Source organism: Carassius auratus, chromosome 27 (assembly GCF_003368295.1).
Source record: "Carassius auratus strain Wakin chromosome 27, ASM336829v1, whole genome shotgun sequence".
NCBI classification, from domain to species: domain Eukaryota; kingdom Metazoa; phylum Chordata; class Actinopteri; order Cypriniformes; family Cyprinidae; genus Carassius; species Carassius auratus.
The window spans coordinates 986,566-1,013,423 of NC_039269.1; the positions used below are offsets into that span (position 1 = coordinate 986,566).

Consider the following 26,858-nt stretch of genomic DNA (forward strand, 5'->3'; position numbering starts at 1 on the left):
AACAAATACAGATAAATATACACATTTCGATTAGTTAGTAAATACTGCTCGCTCTTTATCTTTTTTTTTTTTTTTTTTAACCTCCCCTGTGCCAGCTGTCACAAATTACTAATTAGACCTAGTAGCAGAATTCAGCCGCTTACTTAAAGTATTTGGTTTGCGTCTCACTAGGTTAGGACAATCTGATCATGAATTACTTATGGCTAGGCTGTTTGGTTTTTGCAGTTGCCACACCATTTGCAATGCCTGAAGATAGTCAGAATGGTAATGTTTATTATGGCACAAAAATATAATGTATTATGCATTCTCAAGGAGCTAAACCAACATTTAAAAGAATACAGCTTGAGCTGGTAGTTGTGTTTTGGAACACAGCAGTTGATCGTTAGCTGGTAAACCAACCTCAATGCTTTAAAGGCAACTAGATAGTTAGTTTATTGCTAATTATCTGCTTTGAAACCAGCTTCTAAACAAAGATAGTTGGGTTAGGGTTGGCTTTTTGAGGAGTTATTCTATGTTCTTCAACTTTCAGGTAAACAAATACTCACTCTATCTCTATAGATGTCCAAATTACATGTGGGGAGAGTTCTGTTCATGTTCAGTGGAAAGTGGACAAATCGATGACAGGAAATCCTGCTCGTCTTTTCCTGGGTAACTGCTTTGCTTCATACTTCTCAAATCTGTCAAATGAAGGAGGAGTTGCAGACTTTTACTATGGACTTAATGATTGTGACTTCAGACGAATGGTAAGTTTGAGTCCACTGATCTGAGTCCTGAAGTTATGGCGATTTTTATTTTTTACTTTTCTCCCTTCCAATTAGGCAACATTGAAATACTTGGTGTATGAGAACAAGCTAAACTACAGGCCACTGCCTAAGCCCAACCCTCCTTCTTTCACCTATCCGGTTAGATGTGTGTATGACAGGTAAACACAACTAGGTACTCAAGTCTTTACCAGGACTCTCATTCACATTTAATGATGTACAATCATTTAAATTATCAGGCCAAAGGGTTGGACTCCTGCTTTCCATAGTCCTTCTGCTGGTTTTATTCAAGGTCATGGAGAACTGGCCTTTCACATGGCAATTCTCAACTGTAAGCAGGAAAATGTAACCATTCTCTTGGTCTTTTTATAACAATAACTTTCATTATCATAAACCCTCCAGATAATTTAAGTGGCCCTGCAGAATCCAATGTCTTTCCACTGGGATCTTTTGTTCCTATTTGGGCTAGTGTTGACCAGCAAGCCCATCAGCCTCTGTTGCTGCTTCTGGAGGAATGTGTAGCCTCCACAACATTCGAAATCTACCCAGACACCCTAACATACCCGCTCATCACCAACAAAGGGTGTGTACATTTATGATTATTTGAAATATCTATTAGTCAACACATTGTCTTATTCAATTTAGTGGCCATGTTTTTATAATCGACTTCATGTGAACCCATCATAGCTGTCTCGTGGATGGTAAGAAGAGCTTTTCCAAGTTTTTACCAAGGCAACACTCCTCCTCGATTATTCTTAACCTCCAAGCTTTCAGCTTTGCTTTGGGAGAAGAGGTGAGTCCCTTCAGAGGAAAATGGTAAATTGTTAAACCTCTCATTGTTGCTGGGTTTTTTTTTTTTTTTCTCCCCGCAGGTCTACATCCATTGCAAATTAATGGCATGGGACCCTGACAACGTCAACGTAGCAAAGAAGGCCTGCAACTATAATCAAGCCACCGGAGAGTAGGTGTAGACTTGATTTCGTTATTTAATCCAAGTTGATCGGATTTACTAGAAAATAACTTCTAATGCTTTCATAAAAGGTGGGAGCTTTTAGATGACCCATTACGGAGTTCTGTTTGTCAGTGCTGTGATAGAACATGTCAAGGCCGTGGAAAGCGTGATACAGAATCTGGTAAATCAAAAGGATAATGACACACAAACGGTTAAATATGGCAAAGACTGCAATAAGGGTTTAACATGCAATGTGTCTGGATTACAGCACCTCAAGGACTGGTACTAAAGTCAGTGTTGGGACCTTTGACATTTACGGAAGTTTCACCGTGATGTTGCTCCATGCCATCCTTTCTCTTTTGTAATTATGTTCTTAGAATTGTTTAATTGTCTTATAGTACTATGTTATGCTTATTGTGGTTTGTTTTTTCCTCATTGGTAGGCTGATTGTTGGTCCAGTGACTCACTGGATGACCAACAGGTCAGTGGAGAGTACTGTATATGATATTCTTGTAATGAGCCACCATTGTGTTGGATTAACGTTGTGTGTGGGGTTTTTTTTTTTTTGTTGTTTTTTTTTTAAATAAGGTGCTGAATTGAGAGCGTGACTAGGAGCGGTGCCAAGAAGTCCTATGAGATGGCTGGATGAATTAATTTTTTGGGGGGATTGCTCCATCTTCTATACATGTTATCCATTAAAGGTCTATGAAATATCCTTTTGAGTCTATTATTTGATGCTTTCTTGCTGTGATCATGTGCTCTAAAATAAGTATCAACTCCGTTCGGTCTATTAATGGCACATAAATTGGCTCGTGTTTTTCCTTCAGGGTCCTTGTTCACAACATTTTCTTACAATTGTTATCCTAAATGGCAGTACGTTTTTAGCGACGCATTTTCTCTTAACCTATTCACAAAGCTGGGGAGACAAACTTTTACTAAAGAATGGAGAGGTCTTAAGCGAAGAGTAAGGGCAGGGTTGGCCTCGTTGCTATGGAGGATGTCAGCTTTCTTGCAATGCATACCATGATTAAGCTGATTGTCTCTTTCAAAGTTATTCATAGAAATATTGTGTGCAAAATTGTTTCCACGTACAAATAAAGACTTTAAAATGCAGAATAAGTGCCACTAATTAAACCGGTGTATGTTAAGTTAATTGTCAGCCTCTTACATGTATTCTTTTCATAATTGTTGAATGTGTATAAACAGCCTTTTAATGAACTGAGTAGAATAATAATGACTGATAGTAATGCATGCAAATGTAAAAAAAAAAATGCAAGAACACTTGCCCAACTGTTTAATGAAAACAAGGGTATAACCAAAGGATTTGGAGTTGTGATCACCTCCAAAATGGTGGTACCTTTTCAAAAAGTCATTATCTTCAATGATATGTTCTGTGGCAGATTTCTGGCAGCAGCCATTTTAGGATAGTTTGTGGCTTGGTCTCTGTGAACACTAAAACACTACTCCATGTTTAACACATTTGGAAGCTGTTTTACTGCTAAAACACTTTGTGAAATACTCTTCGAGCATAAGTTTTGAAGTCCTAAATTTAGAATTGCCTTTAAATATATATATATTCTCTAAAATCGGTGGGTTATGAGCTACTTTTAGCCTGTTTTAAGATGTTTTATAAATATGGGCCCGGACATATAATTAAACCGATTACTCCTAAGGATGCAGGTTATAAAATGCATTGTGGAAAACTAAGAGTACATTAAAATTCCTTCAGAATCTTTGAAATCTGATTTATATAAAATGAAAATCTCCGCTTGGGTGTGAAATTAAAATGCATGTATTCACTGACCCTACATGCTCATAATTTTTTATTTTTTTTAATGCTGCACATGCTGCCTGGGAGTGATTACTTTAGGAAGTAATAGACTGTTGAGCAGTTATTTTTGTAAATGTTGCCAGAACTGTCATAATGTAATTGTGGTTGATTTTAATTAAATTTGCATGTTGCCTGGTGTTCAAATAGATTAACAACGTAGCAGTATAAAACTAAATATGTATCCATTAAAACGTTCTTCCAGTTTATATGCGTATTACACCACATAATTAAACATAATGTGTTGTTTAATGTGAACACTGTACTACAAATATCTGTCACATTTCATGTGATCAGAGTTGGACCATTAGCAGCTGATGCTCATTAAGCTCATTTGAAAAATGCATTTCAGATGTGAATCCTTCAATCAGGTTAGCTAACAATCAAAGTGCATAAGTATTTCCTTGAAGTATGCTACAGCGTGTCGTCAGAATGCCTTCCTTTTTGTTTCTTGTGATTTCAACTCTGGCTGTGTTCTCAGTGACACAAGCAGGTATCGTGAGACTTAGACCAGATAGAGTATTTTAACACCAAGCCTGTAGCCTTCACATCTTACGTTATTGCTGATTTTTGTTTACACACTGATTCCAAGTCTGTCTGTCTCCAAATTCACTTCATTTCAGGAGTCACTGTAGACTGTGGCAAAAACTCTGTTTCTGTACGATGGGTTGACGTAAACTCTCAAGTGGATCCATCACTACTCCGCCTAGGTGACTGTCCTCCAACCCAGGTTTCAGTAAATTCTCAAGGGTCTGAGGCAGTGTTCTATGCTGAATTTTTGACCTGTAATATTAGGAGGCTGGTGAGTTTGGTGATTCAATTCCATGTTCGTAAATGGTAACCAATTTGTGTTTGGACGTATGAACCACTGGGCTATTAGTTAATAACTTTTTCCTATGAGGTGCAAAGGGTACTTAACAGTTCTTAAAAGGGAGTTCTTTGGGCAATATTCAACTCTAGATATTTGTACATGCTATAAGACATGGCTAGAAAGTACTGAGATCTGTTTATCGGCTGTGAAAAGTGACACCGCTTATGTTGGATTTGGCAGTGCTCTATATTACAAAAGGTTGTGTTTATGGTTTAATGCATTCAACTGGCAATAGAATACAGAAAAGTATTAAAGCGTTCTCAATCTTTTACCTTCATAGGTGACAACCAATGAGATTAGATTTGAGACCGAGATCACTTCTCCCACATTGTCGAAAGCAACACCATTTTCTTACCCTGTAGCCTGCGCATATGAAAGGTGACCTCTTTATTAAAATGTACCTGAAGACCTTCTGCTAGTGGTATATTGCTGCTTCAAGACCTTTTATGACTAATGCAGATCAAAACTGTTGCCTTTCTTTCAGGGAAGATGACTGGGTTCCTCCTTTGTATGGTCCTCTGCTGTTTCACACGCATGGCCAGGGAGATCTGGCATTTGGTATGGCTCTCATGAAGGGTATGTATATGCATATATGTATATCTTGTAAAGCGATGTTGGTTACTTAAATATACAATGGTCTTCCATCTTTCTCTTGATAGATGACTTCAGTGGTGTGGCCACTACCACAACCTTCTCACTAGGCTCAATGATCCCAATTGCTGCCTCAGTCGCCCAACAGAACCATCAGCCATTAATACTGCTGCTGGATGAATGTTTGGCTTCCACAACATCAGAATTGGCTCCAGATTCTCATGTTTACCCACTAATTACCAATAAGGGGTATGTGTATAGACCAGATGTGTCCTTTCTGAAGCCTAACATGTTTACATGTGATTAGCAGCGTTCATAATACCCTTTAAAACTGATTAATTTTTTTTATTTTTTTTTTAAGATGTCTTGTAGACAGCAAAAATGCAAACTCTACATTTCTGCCAAGAAATCAGTGGTCAGAAATCAGACTGAGTCTTCAAGCTTTCAAGTTTGCCACTGGAGAAGATGTAAGTTCACTTGCTTGATTTACTTTGTTCACTTTTGTTCAAGTGTTTGAACTTATTTTGCATCAACATCCTCAGGTCTACCTGCATTGCAGGCTTGTGGCATGGGATCCAAGGGACCTGGATGGTGGCAATAAAGCTTGTCAATATGATCGGACCAGCTCACGGTATGATAATTAAAAATCTAAAGCCTCTTGTAGAATTTATGAATGGGTTCTCTCTGTTTACAGATGGGTGCTGGTTGATGATCCATCCCAGAGTTCTCTCTGCAGCTGCTGTGACACGAACTGCCAAGGAAGAAAGAAAAGAGGAATAAACGCAGGTCACGGTTCCCTATTTTTGCTTAACATCTTTATTTTGCCATATATGTGCACTGTTTCATGAGTCCATGTGAAGAGAATCGAGTTTTACTAAACATGAACTGACTGATTGTATGATCTACAGATTCCACTGCTGTAAACGCTGTTATTGGGCCTCTGGTTATAATTTGAAACGTAGGACTGGGTCATACCTCAATGGATTTTACAAGGTTTTATATTTTTTTGCTTTATTGCTTATTTATATTGCTTTATTTTATATTGTGCTTTTCCCCTCTTTTTTACCACTTACAGTCATGGCCAAAAGTTTTGGCAGTGATACATTGTTTTGCAAAGTTCGCTGCTTTAGTAATTGATTTTCCATATATTTCTATGATTATACTGAAAAATAATGATAGGCATATAAGTTTTAAAGGCTTTTGAGACAAAATGAGTCAATAGTTAGTGTTGACCCTTGTTGTTCATAACTTCTGCAATTTGCTCTGGCATAATGGATATTAGCTTCTGGCCCAAATCCTGACTCGCAGAGATCCATTTTTCCTTTAGTTCTCAAGTTGATCACAATTTGTGGGCTTCTGCTTGTCCACTTACCTCTTTGAGGACTGGCCACAGGTTCTCTATGGGATTGAGATCCAGGGAGTTGCCTGGCCACGGATCCAAAACTTCAGGCTACTTTATCACTCTTGCTTTGTGACATGGTGCCTCTTGCTGAACAATTCATGGAACATTAGCAAATTGCTCATGGATCGTTGGAAGTCGTCATTCTTGCAGGCAGTTTTGATACCATCCTTTATTCATGGCAGTGTTTTTGGGCAGAATTATGAGAACACTCTCCCTTGGTTAAAAAGTAACCCCACATATGGATTGTCTCTGGATGCTTCACTATTGGCACAACACAGGACTTCTCAGAACAGTTAATTTTCCAGATGTCCCAAACCGTCATAAGGGAGCTTAAGAAAATAAATTTGCACCAGTCTTCTACGGTCCAATCTTTGCACTTCCTGCAGAATTTCAGTGTCTTTTTTTTTTTTTTTTTTTCCTCTTGAGAGAAGTGGCTTCTAAGCAGCCCTTCTTGACACCAGGCCATTGTTCAAATGTCTTGGCCTCATTGTGTGTGCAGATGCACACACCCACCTGCCGTCATTCCTGAGCAACTACACTAGAGGTGACCTAATTCCATAGCCGACTGCTAACGAGGAGATGGCTCTGGTGCTTGTTGATCTGGTAAATGGTTCTTTCAGGTGCAATATTCTTTTTAGCAATTTCCTTGCATGTTAGGCCATTTTGAAGCAAAGCAATGATGGCTGCACTAGTTTCTTTGGAGGTAACCATTTCCAACAAGAACACCGTAATTGGGAGCGCTTCTTCCCTCCTTTTTATAGCATTACGTTTGCTCTTATGATCTAATTAATATGATAGTTATTTTACTTGACTAGTTCTCATTCACACATATGCTGCTGATATTAGTCAATTAATGTGAGCTGGTCATTTTGTGTCAGGATAAAAAAAAAAATTGGAAATTTTGTTTGTGAAGTTTTTGCAGTAGTTTAATGCATCGGATCACTCTACACAATCTAGAAATGCGGTGGATGAACACCACAACAGCTTAAGCAACAAACTTTGCAAAAGTTATCACTGCCAAAACTTTTGGCCATGAGTATATGTGACCACTACTCAATGTTGAATTCTTTCCAAAGATTGGGAGCCTCTAAACTACTGGAGTTGTTCTGGACGTCTGGGTGGAGCTGATCCTATTCAACTGTTGTAATTCTTAATCTAAATAAAACCTTCTAAATGTGGACACTGTTCATTATTACCTATACTAAATATTGAGTTAAGTGTTAATGTCTGCATACACAAAATTGGGAGTTGATGCATTCTAACTTGTGTAAACAAATGAGCACAACTGATGCTTCTCTCACAGTTGTGATGAACAAAAGCACAGGTAGTTTGATTCAGCATGTGGCTTTGTTCTTCCACCCATGGAATGATAGTAAAGACCATTTTAAAACCACTTTATATAATTTTACTAAACCCAGCCATCAACTGGTGAATTATTTCTGTGATACCTGCTGTCCTGTGCTTATTCGATGCCAAGTTGATAGAAATTGCCATGTTACTCCTACAACTGCAGGTAAATTATTCAGATAAACGCCATTTGTTATAGTAAAATTTAGTCATCAAACAAACCATTTTACCACCATCGACAATTTGCTAGCATTCCAATTTGAAGTTACGGCATGATTAGCCTGAAACATGTTTTTCCAACTTAATGTGTACATCTCTGATGTTAATTGAATCTTTTAATACTAATTTAGTTTTTGTAGGTGACCGCTTTCATAGTATATTTGAGAACCGCATAAATACAAGTGAGTTACCATCATGCTGTACGCTCATTTTGAGGTTTATTTTAAATTAAGACTATTTTTGAGGCCAGTGTGAATCACTTGGTGAATGTAAAATCCTCTTAAAGGTCAGTGCGGAGTTTATCACGCCAACTTTAATATCCGGTAAGTCCTGTCCAGCCCACATTGAAAGACCAGATGATCTCTGCAACATTCACACATTATCTTGCTTTAAAAGGCCTTACTCAACATGGGGGTCTGGATGGGTCTAGGCCACCTTGGAAACTATGCTCCCACCCACCCCCCAACTTCACCGCCCCGCCCTGAGGGTCCCTTTGCACACACTGGAGGTGGGACTGGTAGTGAAAAATAGTTTGGAGTGCTAAATGTGGTTCTGTTTATACACAGTTTACCTATGAGAGATTAAGGTCATGAACATTAAAGTCAAAATAGATTTTTGAGAACAAGTTCTGTATGAAACTGGTTCACAACTAGTTATCAGTAAGAAATAAGTAGGCCTACATGCTAAGAATTTTTTTTGTCAACCTTATGGCTACTGTATGTAATTAAAAATGGCAGGAAGTAGCAATAATGTACAGATTTTTTTCTGAATTGTTTGACTAAAAAATAGATAAAAGCAGAGTGAGGTAATAAAACCCTGAGTGCATTAGTAATATTTATAATATTTGTCACTATGGTTATGTGCATTAATATTAATTAGAAAAAAAGGATTAACTTTGATTACAAACAATATTTAAACAACCATATGTTTCCTATATATTCCTTTTATTAATTTTTTTGGAAGATGAAGCCACAGGAAAATGTTTTTCAAAGATCCAGTGAAACTTTTGGAACATATTGCACAGGTCATTTACGGCTTATCAAATACATTTTATTTGTCAAAAACACAATAAAATTAACTAAAGCATCGAAAATGAACTCAAAACTGATGACACAGGTCAGAATCTCAGGATGATATGAACAAGAGCACAGCTGATTGTGTTTTGGAAAATTAATCTTGGTAGTGGGAGGCAAAACAATTTGGAGGGGAAAAATAAAAACAAAGGGGATGGGGTCAAATTTCATTTGTTCCTTATGAAATACAAAGCACTTTAGTTTGGGTTGTTCTGCATTGACTGTTGTTCTGTATTGACTGACCATGAGGGAAGTTGTCCTACAGGCTCATCAAAAAGGTTTCAATACTTACACAAGACACATACAATATAATAACATAGTAGCAGTACTTCAGGTGAAAGAACTTTCATTATCATATGTACAGTAAATACTGTAGCACTTGTTATACAGTACACTCTCAAACTCATTTATTTGTATAGCCAAGTCCTTTCATGTACTATTTTTGCAGAACTGAGAGTAGACTGTCTAGGTAAGGCATAGACATTTTTTGTCAGAAGATTAAGAAACTGCTATAACAAATACTGATCCTACCAATACTGTAATGCAATTTGGCAGAGGATACTGAATCAATGGATGAATTAATTAATTTATTTAAAATATCTAACTGTATATTCCAATGTGTGTTCACTGTATATTCTGGTTTGGTTTTTAAACTTTTCTCCTCTAATGCATTTTATCTACTGTAAGATATTTACAGTATATTGAAGTGAACATTTCTTACAGATTAATGTTTAATTTTACTGTATCGGCATCCCTCTATTTATGCCATATACTGTAAACGACATTGACTAGCAAAACGATTCCTAGTTCCTATTTCAGTTTGTATTTAAAGTTGTGAGAAAATGGTAAAAATGTTCATGGATTGTGTGGTAGCAATTGAGAAAAACTGTAATATAGTCAGTTATTAAATCATATGGAAATAGCAATTTGTCATGTGACTGTTTTACGTTTAATCTGTTCTAGACACCCCGTGCAGGGTCATTCATCTCTGTGTCAGGCGTGAGTTCAGTACATGAACAAGGTTTCAGTAAGTGATGTAATACTGACATTGTTAATTATATCTCTCAGATATCATTATTTGAGTTCATGAAGTACTGATAATGTAAGTTAGACACTCTACTGTTTAAACTTATTGTATGCTTATGTTCTCTTTTAATCTTAAAGGGACACCCAGCTCAGTTTACACTCCCACAAGGTAACGTTTTATGCATTTACCAAGACTACAAATATTTAACGCCCTAAATTGAAAGTTCTCACACTGTCCATCTTCCCGTCTCATAATTTGTAGGTCCCAACATACAACCCCAAACAATTTCCAGTTCCAGCTTCTGGCTAGGCCTACACTCCACTCCCCAAGCCCAATACCAATAATCATTTGTATCTAATTCATGGCATTAGAAAGCCCCTTCATCACTAATGCATCCACATCACCTAAAAGGAGTGATCTACTTCATCCATCCTTCATATCAGTAGATACAATTATATTGACATTAAAGGGATACTCTGCCCAAAAATTTAAATTTTACCCCCATGTCCTTCCAAACCTGTAAAAGCTTTGTTCATCTTCAGAAAATAATTTAAGATATTTTGGATGAAAACTGGGAGGCTTGTTGCTGTCCCATAAACTGCCATCAGTGGTTAAACTGTAACGTTATGAAGCAACGAGAATACTTTTTGTACACAAAGAAAACAAAAATAACTACTTTATTCAACCATTCGTCTCCTCTGTGTTTCTCCCCATCACCGTAGCGTCATTATGGAGAATATGAGCTGAACGTATGCATGCAGGCATACAATCTTTTGTGTCAGCTGCGCCACAAGGATACATTTTCAACATGTATTTACGCTTTGATTTGAAAGAAAATGGCGTATCCATGCATCGAACAACATGAGGGTGATTAATGACGAAATTAAAATTTGTGGGTGGGAAAACCCTTTAATTTATTTGAAAAATGCTATTATTTGTTTAAAGATGGCACAAAATGTAACCCACTTTCATTTTTGAATTTGCGATTAAGAGAGAAAAACATTAAATGTGATCATCAAAAATATTTCAACATATCAAACTTTTTGTAAGCTAGGCTCAGTTAAAACAACAAAAAATATATATGTTAGAAATATATCAGTTAAATTTGATTTTTTTCCAGTTTATTATAAAATGTGAAATGGCTATTATGCAAGGGAAAGGAAATAGGAATGTCTTGAACTCTTCAGCATCAATTTATTGTATTATTCTTATTAACAGCAGTTAATGTTAATTAATGTTTCCTTTTTATAGTTGGATTTTGATCATAAAACTGAGATGTAATTTCTGAACTGGGCAGATCTGGGCAGCATTCCTCAAAAGCATTGTGGGTTAAGTAGATCATAGCTACAGTTGGTGATAATGGTTCAACGATTTACTTAGGCTTACTATGCTTTTGGGAAATGAACTGTCACTCAGCACACATAACCAACAACACTGTTGATAAGTGAAATACTGATGAATTTAAACCTGAATGCTGAATATACTTCTACTTTGAATGATGTGAAGGATTTAAAATTCATGCCATATTTTCCTAACGCAAATATGGTACCAATGGTATTTACCGTTTTTGGTAAATACACCATGAGACATCTTTTGATGAGACATCTTTGACCAGATTTATGTCAAGAGGTTAACTGAACAGAATACAACAGTGAGTAAACATAGTCTTGTTTTATTTCAATGCAATGTTCCGCCTCCCTGAAACACAAATTTACAGACAATAAGGCACAAGATGTATATGTATATAAAAACAAAACAAAAAAAACATTACTTTTGTTGTCTTTTCACTACACTGGGGTACGGATGTATTCAAATGAAATGTTTTTACACAGTGAAGTAGCACTGACGGATCCATAAACCTCTATGTGCGGAATGTTTTAGATGACTGGAGGGGAATATATATATAGATCTTCTTAAATGAGTTAAACAGAAAATGTACAAAAACATACCCTCACAACGCTAAAGTTACTAGTCCGAACTTCAGTACCTAACAGATAACCAAACCATGGTTTTAGGAAATCTAAACAGTTTGAATATCAAATCAGTTTTAAGAAGCAGCAATTAGGGCTCGAAAGGATTACTAACAAAAATACCAACAACACAAACATAGGTAACTGGAGGAACAGTGGACAGATGACTCCCAGAGCATCACAGGAACATTAATTAGTATTTGTTAAAGACAAAAAATAAATTTTACATTTCAATACTGCCTGACGTTTAACAAATTAACAAATCAAATAGTGAGTGTTTATAATATAAAAATAAAAAAAATATTTCACATTGCTATTGTTTTTTGTTTTGTTTTTTTACATAGAGGGCATTGCTTGAAGTGATTTTATACTGTGGCTTCAAAAGGGGTTTTGCCTGATTACAGGACTCACAGCAGATTAACAGACATGATCACAAACAGTTCTCATTTTTATATTAATCAATCTATAACAGTGATCTCGGTGTCCAGTGTTTTACTGTTTTTAGATGCAAACCAGTCTCGGACCTGTTGATAGCTCATTTTTGACTTCCGGCAGAGATTGTCGAGGTCTTTCTCTTGGAGTGGTCCGGTCTGTTGATAATACTGCTCCAATGGACTGAGGTCTACAGAATCTGCTGAAGACTTCTGCATTTTTGGTGTGCTGTTCCCTTGTGACTTGCGTTTCCTATTGCCTTCACTTCCCGGGGTTCCAGTGGCATCGGCAGCAGCCCCTCCACTTTGTAACAATGCTATCTCAGCAAGCACTTGGTCACGTATGTCAGCATGCACCCAGCGTACATGGCCATTTTTTACAGCATAACGTGTGTCCCCAAACCACTGTATAATGTCAGCACGAGGCAAAGATGTTAGTTCCACTATCTGAGTGTATGCATCACTCTTTGGCCATGGGCAGCGCTGGAAGTATTCCTTTAGGATAGCCAGTTGCTCCTTTGTTTTCCTTGGTCGTCCAGCCACTGTTAATACTGAAGAAGTTGAAGTGTTATCCGAGGAGTTTAGGGAGTTGTTCAAAGCATTTGCTTTGACAGAGCGTGCAGACTTCAATGACCTGCCTGAGTGTTTTTTAGTTGGGGTGATTGAAGGTGAAGAAGAGGAGGAAGTGGGTGCAGCTGGCTCTGGGGGTGTCAAACAACGTCCCTCACTTTCCTGTTCACTTCCAGCTTCATTATTCTGAATCTCACTTTCCTCTGAACATTTCTCCTCGTCCACAACTAATGCTCCTTCTTCAAATGCTTCAAGCGTGTTAGACAGGAAAAGCTGGAAAAACTGAGAATTCTTTGGCTGATTCTTTCGTGATCCTTTCGTGCAAAACTTTTCCTTGCCTTCATCATCAGCATGCTCTATTGTTTGCTTTTTAGTAGTGAGAGGAAGAGGCTGAACCTCCTGAGACTGAGATGATAGACTGCAGTTGGGCTCATTTTTTTCTCGAGTAGCGGAGAAGGATGTAAACAACCCTCTACCATTTCGCAGCTGGTAGCGACTGTCGCTAAACCATTTTCGAATCTCATTACGAGTTAGGCCTGTCTCCTCTTGTAGTCGCTGAAGCTCTGTCTCATCAGGCCAATTCTCCTGCAGAAAACTCTTACGCAAAGCAGCTAACTGGGCTTTGGACTTTTTGTAGCGCCCCTGCCGTGGCTGCTCGGACCCAGCAGGAGACTCTGTAGAAATAGGCGGAGTGGCTGCTTGAGGTGTTTCTGGGATTTCTACTGGCTGTCGGTAGTAGTACGAATCCTGGGGAGGTGGGAGAGATGAAATGAAACGTGAGGGAGCAGGAAAGAGCTTTTCTGGTTCTGTGCTTTCAATTTTATGTCTTTTACAAGGCACTTGTGGACTTTGCGCTAGATCTTTTACATGATCTTCTGTTTCTTTTAAATCCTCAATTCCATTTTTCCTCTTTGTACTGTTTGATTTGTGTTCAGGTTCACTTGTTTGCACTGGCCTAGCCAGCTTGAGCCGTGTCTCTTCAATGTCTTCCGAGGCCCAGCTAATTCCATACTTAATGCGTTGCACCATGAACCACACTTTGACTTTATCTAAGGGAAGAGCGCAGACACGGGCAAGGGTGCTGACCTCTTGAGAGGTTGGATAGGGGAAGCTATTGAAGGCCTGAACTAGTTCAGGGATACCATCCAGCTCACGTGTTTGATCAGACTGGGTCCACACTAGCTTTAGCCCTTCAGATACCAAAGGAAGACATACTACGGAGTTATTATTAGTGCTAAAGCTTACTGCAGCACTGCTCTCTCTTGGTCTGCGATTAGAGGGGCTTGCATGTTCCTTTCCATCAGAATTGTGGTGGTATGGTGATTTTTGCTGCTGTGGACTGGTGAGGCTTCCATCTTGTCTTTTTGCTGCCACCCCTCTCGTAGAGATAACTTTCAAGTCATGGTCACCATTCATCGCCATCAGAGATGTCATACTTCTATTGCCACAGACTGTAAGAATATCAAAGAAACAGTTTCAGTTGAAAATGTATACAGCATAGTAGACCATGTGCAATACCAACGGTGCATTTTTTGCCTTTGAAAAGATATCCTAATTTTGGTAACAGTTAAAATACTGTTTGTTGTTTGTAAGCCTGATTTCTGAGGGGTGAAAAGGTTGGTGGGCTGTTGCTGTCGGATGGGTGCTAGGACGGTGCTTTGGGGAGGGGGTTAATGGGTGGGGTTCCAGTCATTCTTTGGTTGGTCAAATCTTCAGTAGGATTCAATCAGTTAATTTGCAGCAAACTTAACTTTTTTAATTATCGATGCCCATCCAGAGATGCAAAGTGACTTGATTGTGAGATTTTCATGAAAGGCTGTTCATCAAACTCCCTGAAAGTCATTAAACTGGGACTTTACGGTCAACTCTACAGTCCAACCACTGACTTTCCACTCTGAAGTTGAAAGAAGGACAGATGTCACCCCCTTCCCCCTGCCGTTCTCTTCCACACATTAGCCTTTTATTAAAGCCTGTCGTATACTCTACATCAATGCACACCCAACCCCCACTATGGCGGACTTGGGCAAAAGAGAGATGGGGGCCCTGCCCTTCACATCTCCCTTGCCCGTTCCAGTGCATGTAATGGTCCACTTCCCCCATTTGCCTAACCCCAGAGAACCGTATAGAAGTTCGTTGAACCTTTCAACAGATGGCCAAAAGAGTCAGACTCAATTTTAATAAAAGGTAACAAAATTTGCAATTTGTCTGCGCGCATTTCTCAATACAAAGTACGCAAATTTTGGACTTGCATCCTCGGAAGTTCGGACTTTGCGCATTCGACTCGTGAGTGTGATGTCCGTGATGAAGCAAATCCGGTAATTCTGTAAACCGCAGCATACTTGATAACATCAGTCAGCTTGCCTTGGCTACTGCAATTTTCCTCACTGTATATTTACAATAAAACGAAACAGGATATCAAATACTACTGCCTCCTTTAGTTTTCATTTAAACATAGCAACAACAACAATAGCCGCAGAAATGAACTTAGTTCAGGAAAATGTGTAAATATACAGCCTTACAATAAAACGAAATATCAATTGCTTCTTTTTATTTTAATTTTAACATATAGATAAATTTAATACAGACCAAAGATTACCTGTTAGATTTACCCGAAACAAATTATATTTTATGTTTAATGAGACATCAGAGCCAGCGGCATATGTCAGAAGGACTAGTCAAGTTGAGACTGCTCTCGGTGGATCCATATTTTTAAATAGGTGCTGTCTTCATAAATAAACCACATATTTGAGTTTTAAACAACTACATTTCATGACACAATAACAGTAATATTTTGAAAATGGTCCAAATAAATGGTGGTTGAAATCACAATACTGCGTGAACTCAACCAATCAGCATGTTTAGTGCCCAAGTACCGTCTCCAAAAGTTCCAGAACTTTGAAAAAGTACTACCTTGCCAGCAGGGACTTTCTGAGGGCCATCTTTATTTAGTTCCTGCGGTGGAAACACACCGAGTACCAGCCCAAAGCCCTTAGTTCCTGGGTAAAATTCCAGCGGTGGAAACGCGGCTATATTACCTTTCCAGATTTTTATATCTTCATGCTGCATCCTATGACTTTAATGAGCCCAAAACAAAGCTGAACTGCGAACCACAGAAACAAATTTTACCAACAGTCTACATGAGCAGTGTTGGGCAATCCTGCTTGGAAAAGCTTTGCCAGTATTAGGCAATTTACCACTACACGCAGTGAGCAGGCAAGTCATCTACAAAACAAGCTGGAGGTGAACTTGACAGGATAAATTCCCGACTGCCTGTGGTGACCTCATTTATCAGATGATGACTTGGAATGACTCGACTAAGCGTAAAGTCCCTTGGAAGTCAGAGTAGCTTTTGTTGACCAGGGTCACTATTTGTACATTTGTGTCAAATTTACAAATATATTAACTTGTGAAATAGGATATATATATATATATATATATATATATATATATATATATATATATATATATATATATATATTTTTTTTTTTTTACTTGTGAAAAAATGTTTTATTTATTTGAATATAATTTACTGAACATTCACGTTTTAATTCCTATACAGTCTTTGAAACAGAAATACAACGCAGTTTAGACCGAATAAACTTGGTTAGACTTGGAAATTGCGTCAGTGGACGACGTTTGTCCATGGCCTCTATTATAATCAGCTTATGTGGGGAACTTTTGACGCAAGTCGCAGGATGCGGGGATGAGATCACTACAGTATCTGTTCATCCAACAAACAGAAAGCAGGGGTAAGGGCCATCCAAACCTAACGCTATAACATTATTCAAGGGTTTATGCCATAACAGTTCTTGTACACCAGCCCTTTTGTGCCACAGGATCCGTTCATAATCCAGTAACGCACATTATCAAACTCCCGTTGTCCCATTTAACCACACATTCTCGTTGAACCTTGTTCAAAACAAATACTTCAAATAACGTGTACGACGCGACGTAAGATAAAACGGATTGACACCTCGCTTTTAGGACGCAACAACAAGCTTCGAGAGCCTTAATTCCGTCTCTTTAAAAACTTTACAAACGTAGGCTGTGAAGTAGGTCGCCTGAATCAACAACTCACCGCTTGAAATTCTCTCAAGGCTGTATATAGATACGCCACTCCAGCTGGTTTGTATTGTCCGTTGTCGCTTTTGTTCTGGAAATCCCTTAGTGTTTTTCGCCTGTCCGGTCAAACCGAGGATAGACAGAGTGGATCAGGAAACTCTCGGACCAGCCCCCTCTTTCTCATGCAATGACGGTGCCGTGGCCATGCAGGTCCAATCCGGGAAGGAGAGTAATGGGAGGAGGAGCACAGCTGAAACTTGGCCCCGTGAATGCACTTCCCATCTGGGATGTAATTACCAAATTGTGCCACACAATAAGTTTTAGGAGTCTGCAGGTAAGGATGCATATCATAATTCTTTGATCAGACACGTAAGACTCAACGTTATGAGTAACTTAAATGTTTTACTTTAGGAAGAAGCAATTAATAAAAAATAAAAATAAAAAACTCCACACAACTTGACACAGGAGTCATTCACTTTGCATAACGGTCCTGATCACCCTGTCAGGGTTTATTTTGACTGTATATTACCCCCCACAATACATCATACTGCCCATCAAAAAAAAATTAATATACGTGAATTATTAATTTGAGATTAATCATTCTAATGTGAGCAGAATTTCCCGGAAAACTAATCAAGCTGTGTTTGTTTTGTGCTATTGACAGACTGACTAGTCATTATCCAACTTATTACATGGCTGTTTAACAATGCACATAAAAATGATTGATTTGAGTTAAAATAATTAGTGTACTTGTAGAGACATGAGAAACACTCTTTTTTCCTGAAAAGTGGATTATTATGCAATGTTGCACAGGTGTTTTACCAATTGGAATGAAGGGTTCAAGAGCGATATATCAAACTATCAATAATGCAACAGAAAAAACTGTATTAAAATGTCAGTATTTATTGCAATAACTCGTTTGGTAAGTATACAATAAACCATAACAGTATTAATTAATCCCTTTTAAGTAAAAAACAGTATGTTAATATAGCAGTATTGTTATACAATTTTTCATTTTAGAAAACAGAGTTGTGACAATACTAATTCTGCTCATGAACTGTGCATTGTGAATTTATTATCTTACACACTCAGCTAATGTTATTTTAATCAGTGCTTTGCTCATTTACTCATGCAGTAATTAAAAAAAATATATATTTTAATGAAAAGATTAAAAAATAGACAATGTCTCTCCACAGAAATATATTAGATTTCTCAATTGCCAAGTCTCAGCAAGGAACGAGGCACTCTGATGAATGAAGGAGTGAATACAGACAGCCAGGACACATAGGGCACCTGGGAAATGACAAACTTCAAAGAGGTGTAGTCCACGACACTGCGACCTGAAATTACAAGGAGCGCATAAAAAAAACCCTGTGTAAGATTTCATTTTGTAACATCTCAATCTAATTATGTTTATTATGTAACTGGAAAACTATTGCTTCTGCATAAACATTTGTCACTGTACCATCAACATCCTTGAGTCCATAGCGGCGAGCGAGGTCACAGGTCATCAACACTTGCCCGGTCATTGACATTAGACTTTTATCTATTTGTCACCAAGAAGCAGAAAATATGTCATATAGAGCCTCGAGACAATTCATTTCTCACCAATTACTTTCATTGTAATTCATAAACATGTTAACTTAAGTCTTAAAAAAAAATCCAACCTTTGGCCAGCTCAACTATGCATTGTCCACTAAACTCTGTCGTCTCACTCTTATTAAATATTTTCTTGAACTGAGAAAGACAGATTGTAAATATTTAGGAAGATAAGTTTTATTTTTTTTCATGAACTTAAGCGATTATTGGTTAATGGCTGGGACAAATAAAAAGGCTTACTTTTGGATCAAATGCTGGAGAAGCCTCATCATGAGATATATACTGATTAATTAACTCTGTCTGAACGGCCCCTGGCCAGAGGCTTACAGAAACCACACCTTTCTTCTTCAGCTCTATTGCCATGTCTGCTGCCATTCTGTCACACTAAAGAAAAGAACCGGATGAAAGTTGGAGCATAAATAAATACATTGAGAACAATGAAGGAATAGTCTACTAACAGAAAGAATAAATGTGGAATTCTGTGCAGCTGAAATGATACACTGAAAAATGAGCTCAGATACAGAATCTGTAATGCTGTGTGCACGGACTCACTGCAGCTTTGCCGACCCCATAGGACACATTGAAGAGATAGCGCAGACCACCCATGGATGATATGAAGACAATCAAGCCTTTGCCCTGCGCCACCATCATACGTGCAGCATACACTGAGCAGAAATAGTGACCCCTGTGAAAACAGTGACCACAAAGTCCAAAGAAAATTAATTTCTATGAATATTATCAATTATCCACCCTTTTCAATTTAATAATTGCATTAAGTAATATAATCTCTATTTAATTCAATTTGTTTTTTTACAGAGTCAAATAAGTAAGTTTCATGCGGTTAGGTACACAAGTTGTCATGATTTACGAAATATTTAAACAATTAAAAAAATTAAGTTAATCATTGTATTCATGTTTACATTTTAAAATGCATTAAAACAAACAAACAAATGTTTTTAATAATATTTCACAATATTATAGTTTTTACTATATTTTCACAAATAAATGAAGCCTCTGTAAACATAAGAGGCATCTTTAAAAACAACCCCCAAATGGTCTGTCTCTTAGATGTGACAAGAAGTCTTCAAATTCATTTTGTACATCTCTGCATAACATTTATGTCACTTGGAGTCATCTCCAGGTTTTTACTGCACCTGAGTCCAGTGTTGTTGATGGTGTCCCAAACATTTGGATCCACCTCCCAGAATTTCTTGTTCATGTTGTCAAATATAGTCTAACACACAGACATAAACACAAGAATAGTAAAACAGTTATTTTATGAAACTTTCAAAAGAAAAAATAATACTAATTCTGGAAAAACTGCATATTTGTTCCATAGTTAGCTGTGACTGACCTGTACACCTGCATAGGCATTATTCACCAATAAGTCAAGTTTGCCATTTTGCTCACGTTGAACACGTTCAAACAGCTCCTTGATTTCATCCTCTTTAGATGAGTCACAGACCACTGGAAGACATCGGCCACCTCTCTCTGTCACCTGTTATCATGTAAATAAAAGAAGCATTAAATCAATATCACCTTCTCTAAGTTGAGGTTTATTATCGAAACAATCAGGTTCCAGTTTGCACACCTCAGCTGCTGTCTGCTTCAGAGTTTTCTCCTGTCGACCAGTGATGTACACTGTAGCGCCTGCCTCAGATAACTGAAGGGCAATACCTCTTCCAATTCCTCTGGAAGCACCAGTCACCACACAGATCCATCCTGATAGTGCCATCTGACAAACATACGCAAACATAAATTGATGCCAGTAATAACAATGTCTGATCTTTATAATTAGGTCATTGAACTGGTTCACATCAACAGTATTAAAGGTTTGGTTAAAAATCAGCCAAAGTGGTTCTCGCTTACTGACTCGCTGAAAAACAAACAACAACAACCAAAAAACAGGCCAGATATGAGTCCTGTCCCAAATGGGGTATGCTACTATGGTGTGTGTGTGTGTGTGTATGTATATATATATATATATGATAGCAGTCATATTTATATGAATATGATATGATTTATATGATCTATATTATTGTATTTATATTAAATATGATTATAATATCATATATATTATATATGAAATTTTTTATGAAATATTTATATACCTATTTATTTATAAATATATATTTAATTATATATCTATATGTATATGATAGCATTCACTTAAAACATGAAAAACGCGATGACGTAATTACGTAACAGGGCAAAGAACCACTGAATCATTTTGTAATTGGTTCTTTAAAATTGTTCCTAAAGAACCGATTCGTGAAAATGACTCCCTAGTCAGTAACAGTCAAACAAGTGAGCGAAAATAGCCTGTCACCCTGTGGTCACATTTATCCATTGCAACCTTAAAGTAACTATTCCAACACTTACAAGTAAGTGTTATTTATTAATCGACACAATTATTTAACTGAGCGTTCAGATGGAAACGTAAACTTGAAAAAAAACCTCTCGTGTTACACATTCGACTTGTTTTACATTTAATGAATTTGATGGATAGAAGATATTACTGCCATAAGATATTACAATGAAAAACGTACTTTTGACCGTCATTTACATGTTGTATTTAAGCAATAACTCAACACGTACCTGTTCAACGCCGCGGATACCCCTCCGATGAATGGTAATTTTCTAAGGAACTCTTGCCTTTACTTGAAAAGTGTGATGAAACAATCTGGCACATCTACAACGTGCAGATTAGAGAGTTATGTTTATGGCCCTTCTTCCCACTCCCGTAATACGTCTAATACAAGCCCATTTGCCAATGCAGTCCATTTCATATTACATAGAGCGGGAAATCTTTTGGTGTACGTCAAGTTTAGGTTTCTGCGAACTCTGTTTATACATACATACATACATACATGTTGGGAAGTCATTGCCTAGTGGTTATGGAGTTTGACTCCTAAGGTTGTGGGTTTGAGTCTCGGGCCGGCAATACCACAACTTAGGTGAACCTCGAGGGAAAGAGTTGAGAACCCCTGGCATTCTGTGTATTTCTGTGTATTACAGAAAATGCAGCGGGGGACCATGATGTGAACGCAGCAAAAACCCAGGCCTCCTGAACAGTGCAATATATCTGATAACAACAATGGTCATTTCATTGCATTAAATTGACAACATGGCCCTAATCACTCCCCCAATAGTGTTAAAGACTGATTTGTTTAGTCACTACATTTAGCAGAGCTTGGCTTTATGATTGTGGGGCACTTGGTCACCAAAGGACCTTAGCCACAATGATACATTGTGTACTTTGCCATTCGTCAATCTAGATAACCTCAACATATACTTTGATGCCTCTCTACAGAGTCATCACTGCTGGCATCAAACCATTATTAGAGAATTAAAAAACAAAAACCATTTTTAATAGTTTAAGGTGCATAGTTCACATGGTTGATACAATGCTAATCAATGCACTGTGTTTCTCTCACAAATATAAAGCTTTAATAAAAAGGTAGAGGTTTAATTTCAGTAATAAAAACTAAGTGGAAAATCACATTCAGAGAAATGTTAAATGGTCTGTTTATTGACAAGCATCATCAGTTGAGCAAATGGACTGGGTAGTATTTGATCTCAAAATGTATTTTTTTTTTCAGGTTCTGCCTGCCTGAAACATGTTTGGTTAACTGTTCAGGAATTTGCATTGCAAATAAAAGTGACCATGTCATTGACATTTGCCACACTCAGAACTACCATCTTATCTACAAGCTCAAGGCTGGGTGTGCCTTATACACTTTTTTCTCTTGTGCAATGTGAATTAGTTTTTGCAGTGAAGATCACTGTCAGTATTACGGAATTGAGATGACATTTATTCTGATACAAATAGTAAATATACTGAAAAGTATGATATTTTTGACAGACAAAAATTGTGGCTTATATATGCTGGGGGTCTTCTTATTTAATAGTTTTTAATTAGCAACAGTAGCAAGAAATTAATGACAATTTTACAGCCAGCTAAATGACTCTATCCTGGTGGCATATTTAAAACAACAGAGTAAAAATCATGTACATGACTAAGATATGGAAAGAGAATTTGCGTCTGTTGGTCCAAAACACTCTATAAGTCTATAAGTCCGTCTTATCATTGTGCTCTTCTGGCATGAGATGTACAATAACCAATAAAAATTTTGGTCAAAAACAGCAATATATGCATACATATTATTGGATCGTTTTAGTAATATGCCAAAGAAGTCAGAGACGTGTGGATGTACTATAATGGAGTTAAGAACCCTCTGAATCATTTCGTAATCGGTTCTTCATAACAAACCATTAAAAGAATTCAAACTTTGCATCAGACTTGTCATAATTTATGACTTTGATCTTTGTTTCTTTTCATATGTGATTTTGTGATGTTTTCCACATTAAATCCCAAGATTGTATGGATAAAATATATGTGTTTGGGCCAGGGCCATAGCTGTGGTATGCAGGGGCCCTGGTGCAGGTTGTGGCTCTGGGCCCCTAGAAATGTCTCCACCTTTCTCCCTGCTAATGACGGGCATGGTTTGTGCAGTTTTCATCATCATCAGCAGCTCATATTTATAAAAGTATGAAAAACATGAGCAGGATATTTGTGTTTTTTTTTAATGAAAATATCTTTCTACAGTTAAAAGTGATGAAAGATGAAAATCTATACTTAATGTATGCTTGGTTACAATTTATTTTAAGCTGTCCTTGTTAACAGTGTAATTATACATTTATGTTTTGAGTAATATTGATTGCAAATAAACATGTAGGTACTATTGGGTTAGGATTAGGGTTTGGCTTAGTGTTACTTACATGCATAATTGTTATTATAATAGTAAGTACATGTAATGTGTAACAAGGACACCTTCAAATATGCTAAATATGCTTTATCCAATATGTGTATTTGTTGATCAGTGATCTTAATGTATGGATTATTTGATTTTATTTGAACAGAAGCATGCTTAGTGGACTTCAATGTGTTGTTTAATTATTGAGTAATGAGTTTGGTTATCATTTGCTCAACCAATTATATATAATATACGTCTGTTTCTGGGGTGGACTGGGATCTAAATATTGCATAAAACATTTGTCAGTAAAGTTCTGTTTCCATCCCAAGGGTTTTAGAGAATGTGTACAAGTCCCACACTTCCTGGGAAACTGGCAAAATAATAAAATCGAAAGCTGCAGCAAGTGAGGCTCTGTTTTCCCACAGAAATGACTCTATAAATGATAAATGAGTTGCGTTCGGAGGGGGGCGCCTGATATTGGGAAGCTGTGCGAGACAGCTCTGTGTGGCACTTACACCAAATCAAGGTTCAGGCACTTGAGAATGCGCATTTTTAGAATTTAAATACCAATCGGCGTCCATTCAACATTTTATGGAATAACTTAAAATAACTTAAAAATATGTAAAAATAGGTAGCCTATAACTAATGACATTTAATTGGCACAGAATGAAAGTTATGCAACAGCTAGGCTACCTGATGCGATTAAAACCTCAGATGAACTGTTCTCTCTCAGGAACTCTTGCCTGGACTTGACTCAGGAAACAACAGGCAAAGTTTGGTGGTGAAATTAACTGTATTTCTTGCAGATAAGAGAGCTCTATTTATGGCAATCATCCTATTCCCGTAATACGTCTAATATAAAGCCAATACGTTTTGTAATGTGTTTATAAAAACTTAAAGGGGTCATATGACGTTGCTAAAAAGAACACTATTTTGTGTAATGCAATGTGTTTGTGCTGTTTAATGTAAAAAAAAAAACTATTATTTTCCACATACTGTCCATTTTTTGTTGCTCTTCTCCGCCTTAATGATGCGCATCGGTTTTTACAAAGCTCATCGTTCTGAAAAGCGAGGTGTACTCTAATTGGCTAGCTATCCAGTGCTTTGTGATTGAGTGAATACCTCAAGCGTGTGATGGAAATGTTACGCCCCTCAACACAATGAGATGCCCATTGCCAGCTCTATGACACAAAACCAATAAAACCCATTAAAAAGGAGGCATTTGTTACATCCAGTGGGGACATAATTACAGATTAATGACTTATACTGTGTTTTTATGCGTTGCGTATCGTGCCACGTAAACATAAAACCATTTTTGCATTTGTGATCGAAGAGACGTCAAACAACAAGCGGTACTCTACACTGCTTAAAAATCGCGTTTGAATCATCATTGGCAAATCCTTTTGATATATGAAACATACTTACAGGCTGTGAGTCAGCAGCGCCAGACAGAAAGTTGGAACTGCCTCACATTATAGAACAGCCTTTGTGCACAGACACATTGTAGGCTACTCTGCAGAGTATGTGAGCGGAGTGGAGTGGCAACAATTTCCCCTCCGCGCTCAGAGCATTTAATAATCACTCCGCTCCTGCTCCGCTCCGGGTTCACAATTTCCCGCTCCACTCCGCGCTCAGTGATACCAGAAACACCGCTCCGCCTTCGCTCCGTGGCTAAAGTATTTCAGTATGTTTGAAATGTTATGTTCATAACGTAGCCTATATTAAAATAAAAAATAAAATAACAGGAGAGTTTCAAAGTGGTTTAGGCTATTGTGTGCAAACTTTTTTTTCCTACCACATGCCAAACTAATAACATGGATGTCAGCATTAATATAATTACTGTATTCTGCTGTGCAAATTTTGTTTGTGATGAAAATGACAGTATATTTTTATTTTATCTACAGATCAATGCATTTCTTACAGATTTCTGCTCATTCAAAATCAGATAAAGATGAAGTAACACTGTAAGATTACATTTGTTTGAATGCATTATTGCAAAAGCGATTGCTTGTGAATGTGCTGTAACTGTTTAAATCATGCTTCGACCCGAAAATATTCCATAAAAGGAACAGACAAACTCCTATAGAACTAACCTATAACTTCCCGCTCTGCTATTGTCGTCATTGTAACCTTCTGATTTGAGAGATCCATCTGTATCAAGCTATAGTTAAATATGTTTAACGTGAATACTTGCTAAATATTCAGTTATATTACGGGCCGTTGGCATGAATTGTACTCGTGATGGAGCGGTGGTGGAGCGCTCTTGGAGTGAGTGAAAACCACAACGCTCCGACTTTTAAAAAATCCGCTCCTCGCTCCTGTCAAAATCACACCGCTCCACTCCACGCTCCGCTCCCACTCTGCTCCGCTTACATACTCTGCTACTCTGCAGGTTCAGGAAACAGTCCTCCTTAAAATGCATCACACAACATCACACACTGCGGGCTTGAGTGAGGAAAGGACTAATATTTTTTGGGATCTGCAGTGTTTATACAGATTATTCAACCAATAACCATAGCCACACAAAATGATTCTACTTTTCCCTAGTCACTTCTTAGAAAGAAAAACTTCTTAGAAGAAAACTTCTTTTTCTTTCCGGGTACTTTTTCCATTTTACTGAGAGAATTGCAATAAAAAGGAGCTGTGTCCAAAAGTAGGTAGCTTATACTTTTGACAAAGAACTAACTTTGCAAGCATTAAAAGTGACATTCAGAAACTTTTTGCCTACTGTTTTTTGAATACTATACTCTTCTGGCATACTGCTTTTTAAAACTGTGTAGTAGAGAAGTAGCATATTCATATCCAGTGAATGGACCAGGATGTGAACACAGCAAAAACCAAAGTCTCCTGCACAATATATATCTGATGACAATGGTCATTTCATTGCATTAAAATGACAAATGAATATGGCCCTACAGCAACGTCAATGCCCATAAAGTGGTGGTAATCACTTAATTATTCAGTCACTTCATTTAACCAGCAGAGCTTGGGTTTATGAGCACTTGGGCACCAATTGGACCAAGGCGATTGTTTATCAGTATTGTTTGACATATTGTTTATATGTTTTTCACCAATCATTCCAGATAACCTGTGTGCTAAATCTACTTTGATGCTTCTCTGCAGAGTCACCACTGCTTACATGTTATCATGTCCGAAAACATGAATACCCAAGGCCCTCACTGTCATATCTTACTGTTTCAGAACATACCAAACAATCATTTAATGAGCTTCAAAGAAGCTGTTTGTTAATAGCCTTTTATAGCCAAACCAAAAAAAATGTAATGTTTACTTTTAAAGTCAAGAAAGCCTTTGAATACATCTTTATCCCTAGCTGACACTCAAAACTTTGGTTATTTGCATAAGAAAGACCAATTTTTTTGCAACCTTATTAATTCCAA

General features: G+C 37.4%; 4 protein-coding genes across 4 annotated transcripts; 2 read left to right on the top strand and 2 right to left on the bottom strand.

Annotated features, from left to right (window-relative positions):
- Positions 1 to 118: 118 nt before the first annotated feature.
- On the top strand, positions 119 to 2,428 carry LOC113044976 (zona pellucida sperm-binding protein 3). The gene is made up of 11 exons (XM_026205033.1): positions 119 to 264; positions 559 to 743; positions 819 to 922; positions 1,001 to 1,092; positions 1,164 to 1,344; positions 1,449 to 1,554; positions 1,634 to 1,722; positions 1,803 to 1,894; positions 1,982 to 2,074; positions 2,156 to 2,194; positions 2,302 to 2,428. The coding sequence occupies exons 1-9, from the start codon at positions 189 to 191 to the stop codon at positions 2,044 to 2,046; spliced, it is 990 nt and encodes a 329-aa protein (XP_026060818.1). The 5' UTR covers positions 119 to 188; the 3' UTR covers positions 2,047 to 2,074; positions 2,156 to 2,194; positions 2,302 to 2,428.
- Positions 2,429 to 3,899: 1,471 nt separating this feature from the next.
- On the top strand, positions 3,900 to 7,592 carry LOC113044977 (zona pellucida sperm-binding protein 3). The gene is made up of 10 exons (XM_026205034.1): positions 3,900 to 4,034; positions 4,165 to 4,343; positions 4,693 to 4,790; positions 4,897 to 4,988; positions 5,072 to 5,252; positions 5,365 to 5,470; positions 5,546 to 5,634; positions 5,698 to 5,789; positions 5,912 to 5,996; positions 7,482 to 7,592. Exons 1-9 carry the CDS (start codon positions 3,953 to 3,955, stop codon positions 5,956 to 5,958), a joined length of 966 nt encoding a protein of 321 aa, XP_026060819.1. The 5' UTR covers positions 3,900 to 3,952; the 3' UTR covers positions 5,959 to 5,996; positions 7,482 to 7,592.
- Positions 7,593 to 11,727: 4,135 nt separating this feature from the next.
- Positions 11,728 to 17,339, bottom strand: LOC113044979 (homeobox and leucine zipper protein Homez-like). Its single transcript, XM_026205036.1, has 2 exons — positions 17,121 to 17,339; positions 11,728 to 14,493 (listed from the first exon to the last, which is right to left on the bottom strand). Exon 2 carries the CDS (start codon positions 14,474 to 14,476, stop codon positions 12,500 to 12,502), a length of 1,977 nt encoding a protein of 658 aa, XP_026060821.1. The 5' UTR covers positions 14,477 to 14,493; positions 17,121 to 17,339; the 3' UTR covers positions 11,728 to 12,499.
- A 646-nt stretch (positions 17,340 to 17,985) lies between these two features.
- Positions 17,986 to 21,456, bottom strand: LOC113044980 (dehydrogenase/reductase SDR family member 1-like). Its single transcript, XM_026205037.1, has 9 exons — positions 21,302 to 21,456; positions 20,295 to 20,438; positions 20,058 to 20,201; positions 19,858 to 19,937; positions 19,256 to 19,388; positions 18,944 to 19,087; positions 18,772 to 18,841; positions 18,570 to 18,650; positions 17,986 to 18,444 (listed from the first exon to the last, which is right to left on the bottom strand). Exons 2-9 carry the CDS (start codon positions 20,436 to 20,438, stop codon positions 18,317 to 18,319), a joined length of 924 nt encoding a protein of 307 aa, XP_026060822.1. The 5' UTR covers positions 21,302 to 21,456; the 3' UTR covers positions 17,986 to 18,316.
- Positions 21,457 to 26,858: the final 5,402 nt, after the last annotated feature.

Coding starts and splice junctions, on each gene's coding strand:
- LOC113044977 (XM_026205034.1), top strand. CDS start 3,953: ATGCTACAGCGTGTCGTCAGAATGCCTTCCTTTTTGTTTCTTGTGATT. Junction 4,989..5,071: donor TGGTATGGCTCTCATGAAGG/GTATGTATATGC, acceptor TTCTCTTGATAG/ATGACTTCAGTGGTGTGGCC. Junction 5,790..5,911: donor GAAAAGAGGAATAAACGCAG/GTCACGGTTCCC, acceptor TATGATCTACAG/ATTCCACTGCTGTAAACGCT.
- LOC113044980 (XM_026205037.1), bottom strand. CDS start 20,438: ATGGCACTATCAGGATGGATCTGTGTGGTGACTGGTGCTTCCAGAGGA. Junction 20,202..20,294: donor TGAAGCAGACAGCAGCTGAG/GTGTGCAAACTG, acceptor ACATGATAACAG/GTGACAGAGAGAGGTGGCCG. Junction 19,389..19,857: donor ATCAACAACACTGGACTCAG/GTGCAGTAAAAA, acceptor CTGTTTTCACAG/GGGTCACTATTTCTGCTCAG.
- LOC113044979 (XM_026205036.1), bottom strand. CDS start 14,476: ATGACATCTCTGATGGCGATGAATGGTGACCATGACTTGAAAGTTATC.
- LOC113044976 (XM_026205033.1), top strand. CDS start 189: ATGAATTACTTATGGCTAGGCTGTTTGGTTTTTGCAGTTGCCACACCA. Junction 265..558: donor GCCTGAAGATAGTCAGAATG/GTAATGTTTATT, acceptor CTATCTCTATAG/ATGTCCAAATTACATGTGGG. Junction 1,345..1,448: donor CCGCTCATCACCAACAAAGG/GTGTGTACATTT, acceptor AACCCATCATAG/CTGTCTCGTGGATGGTAAGA.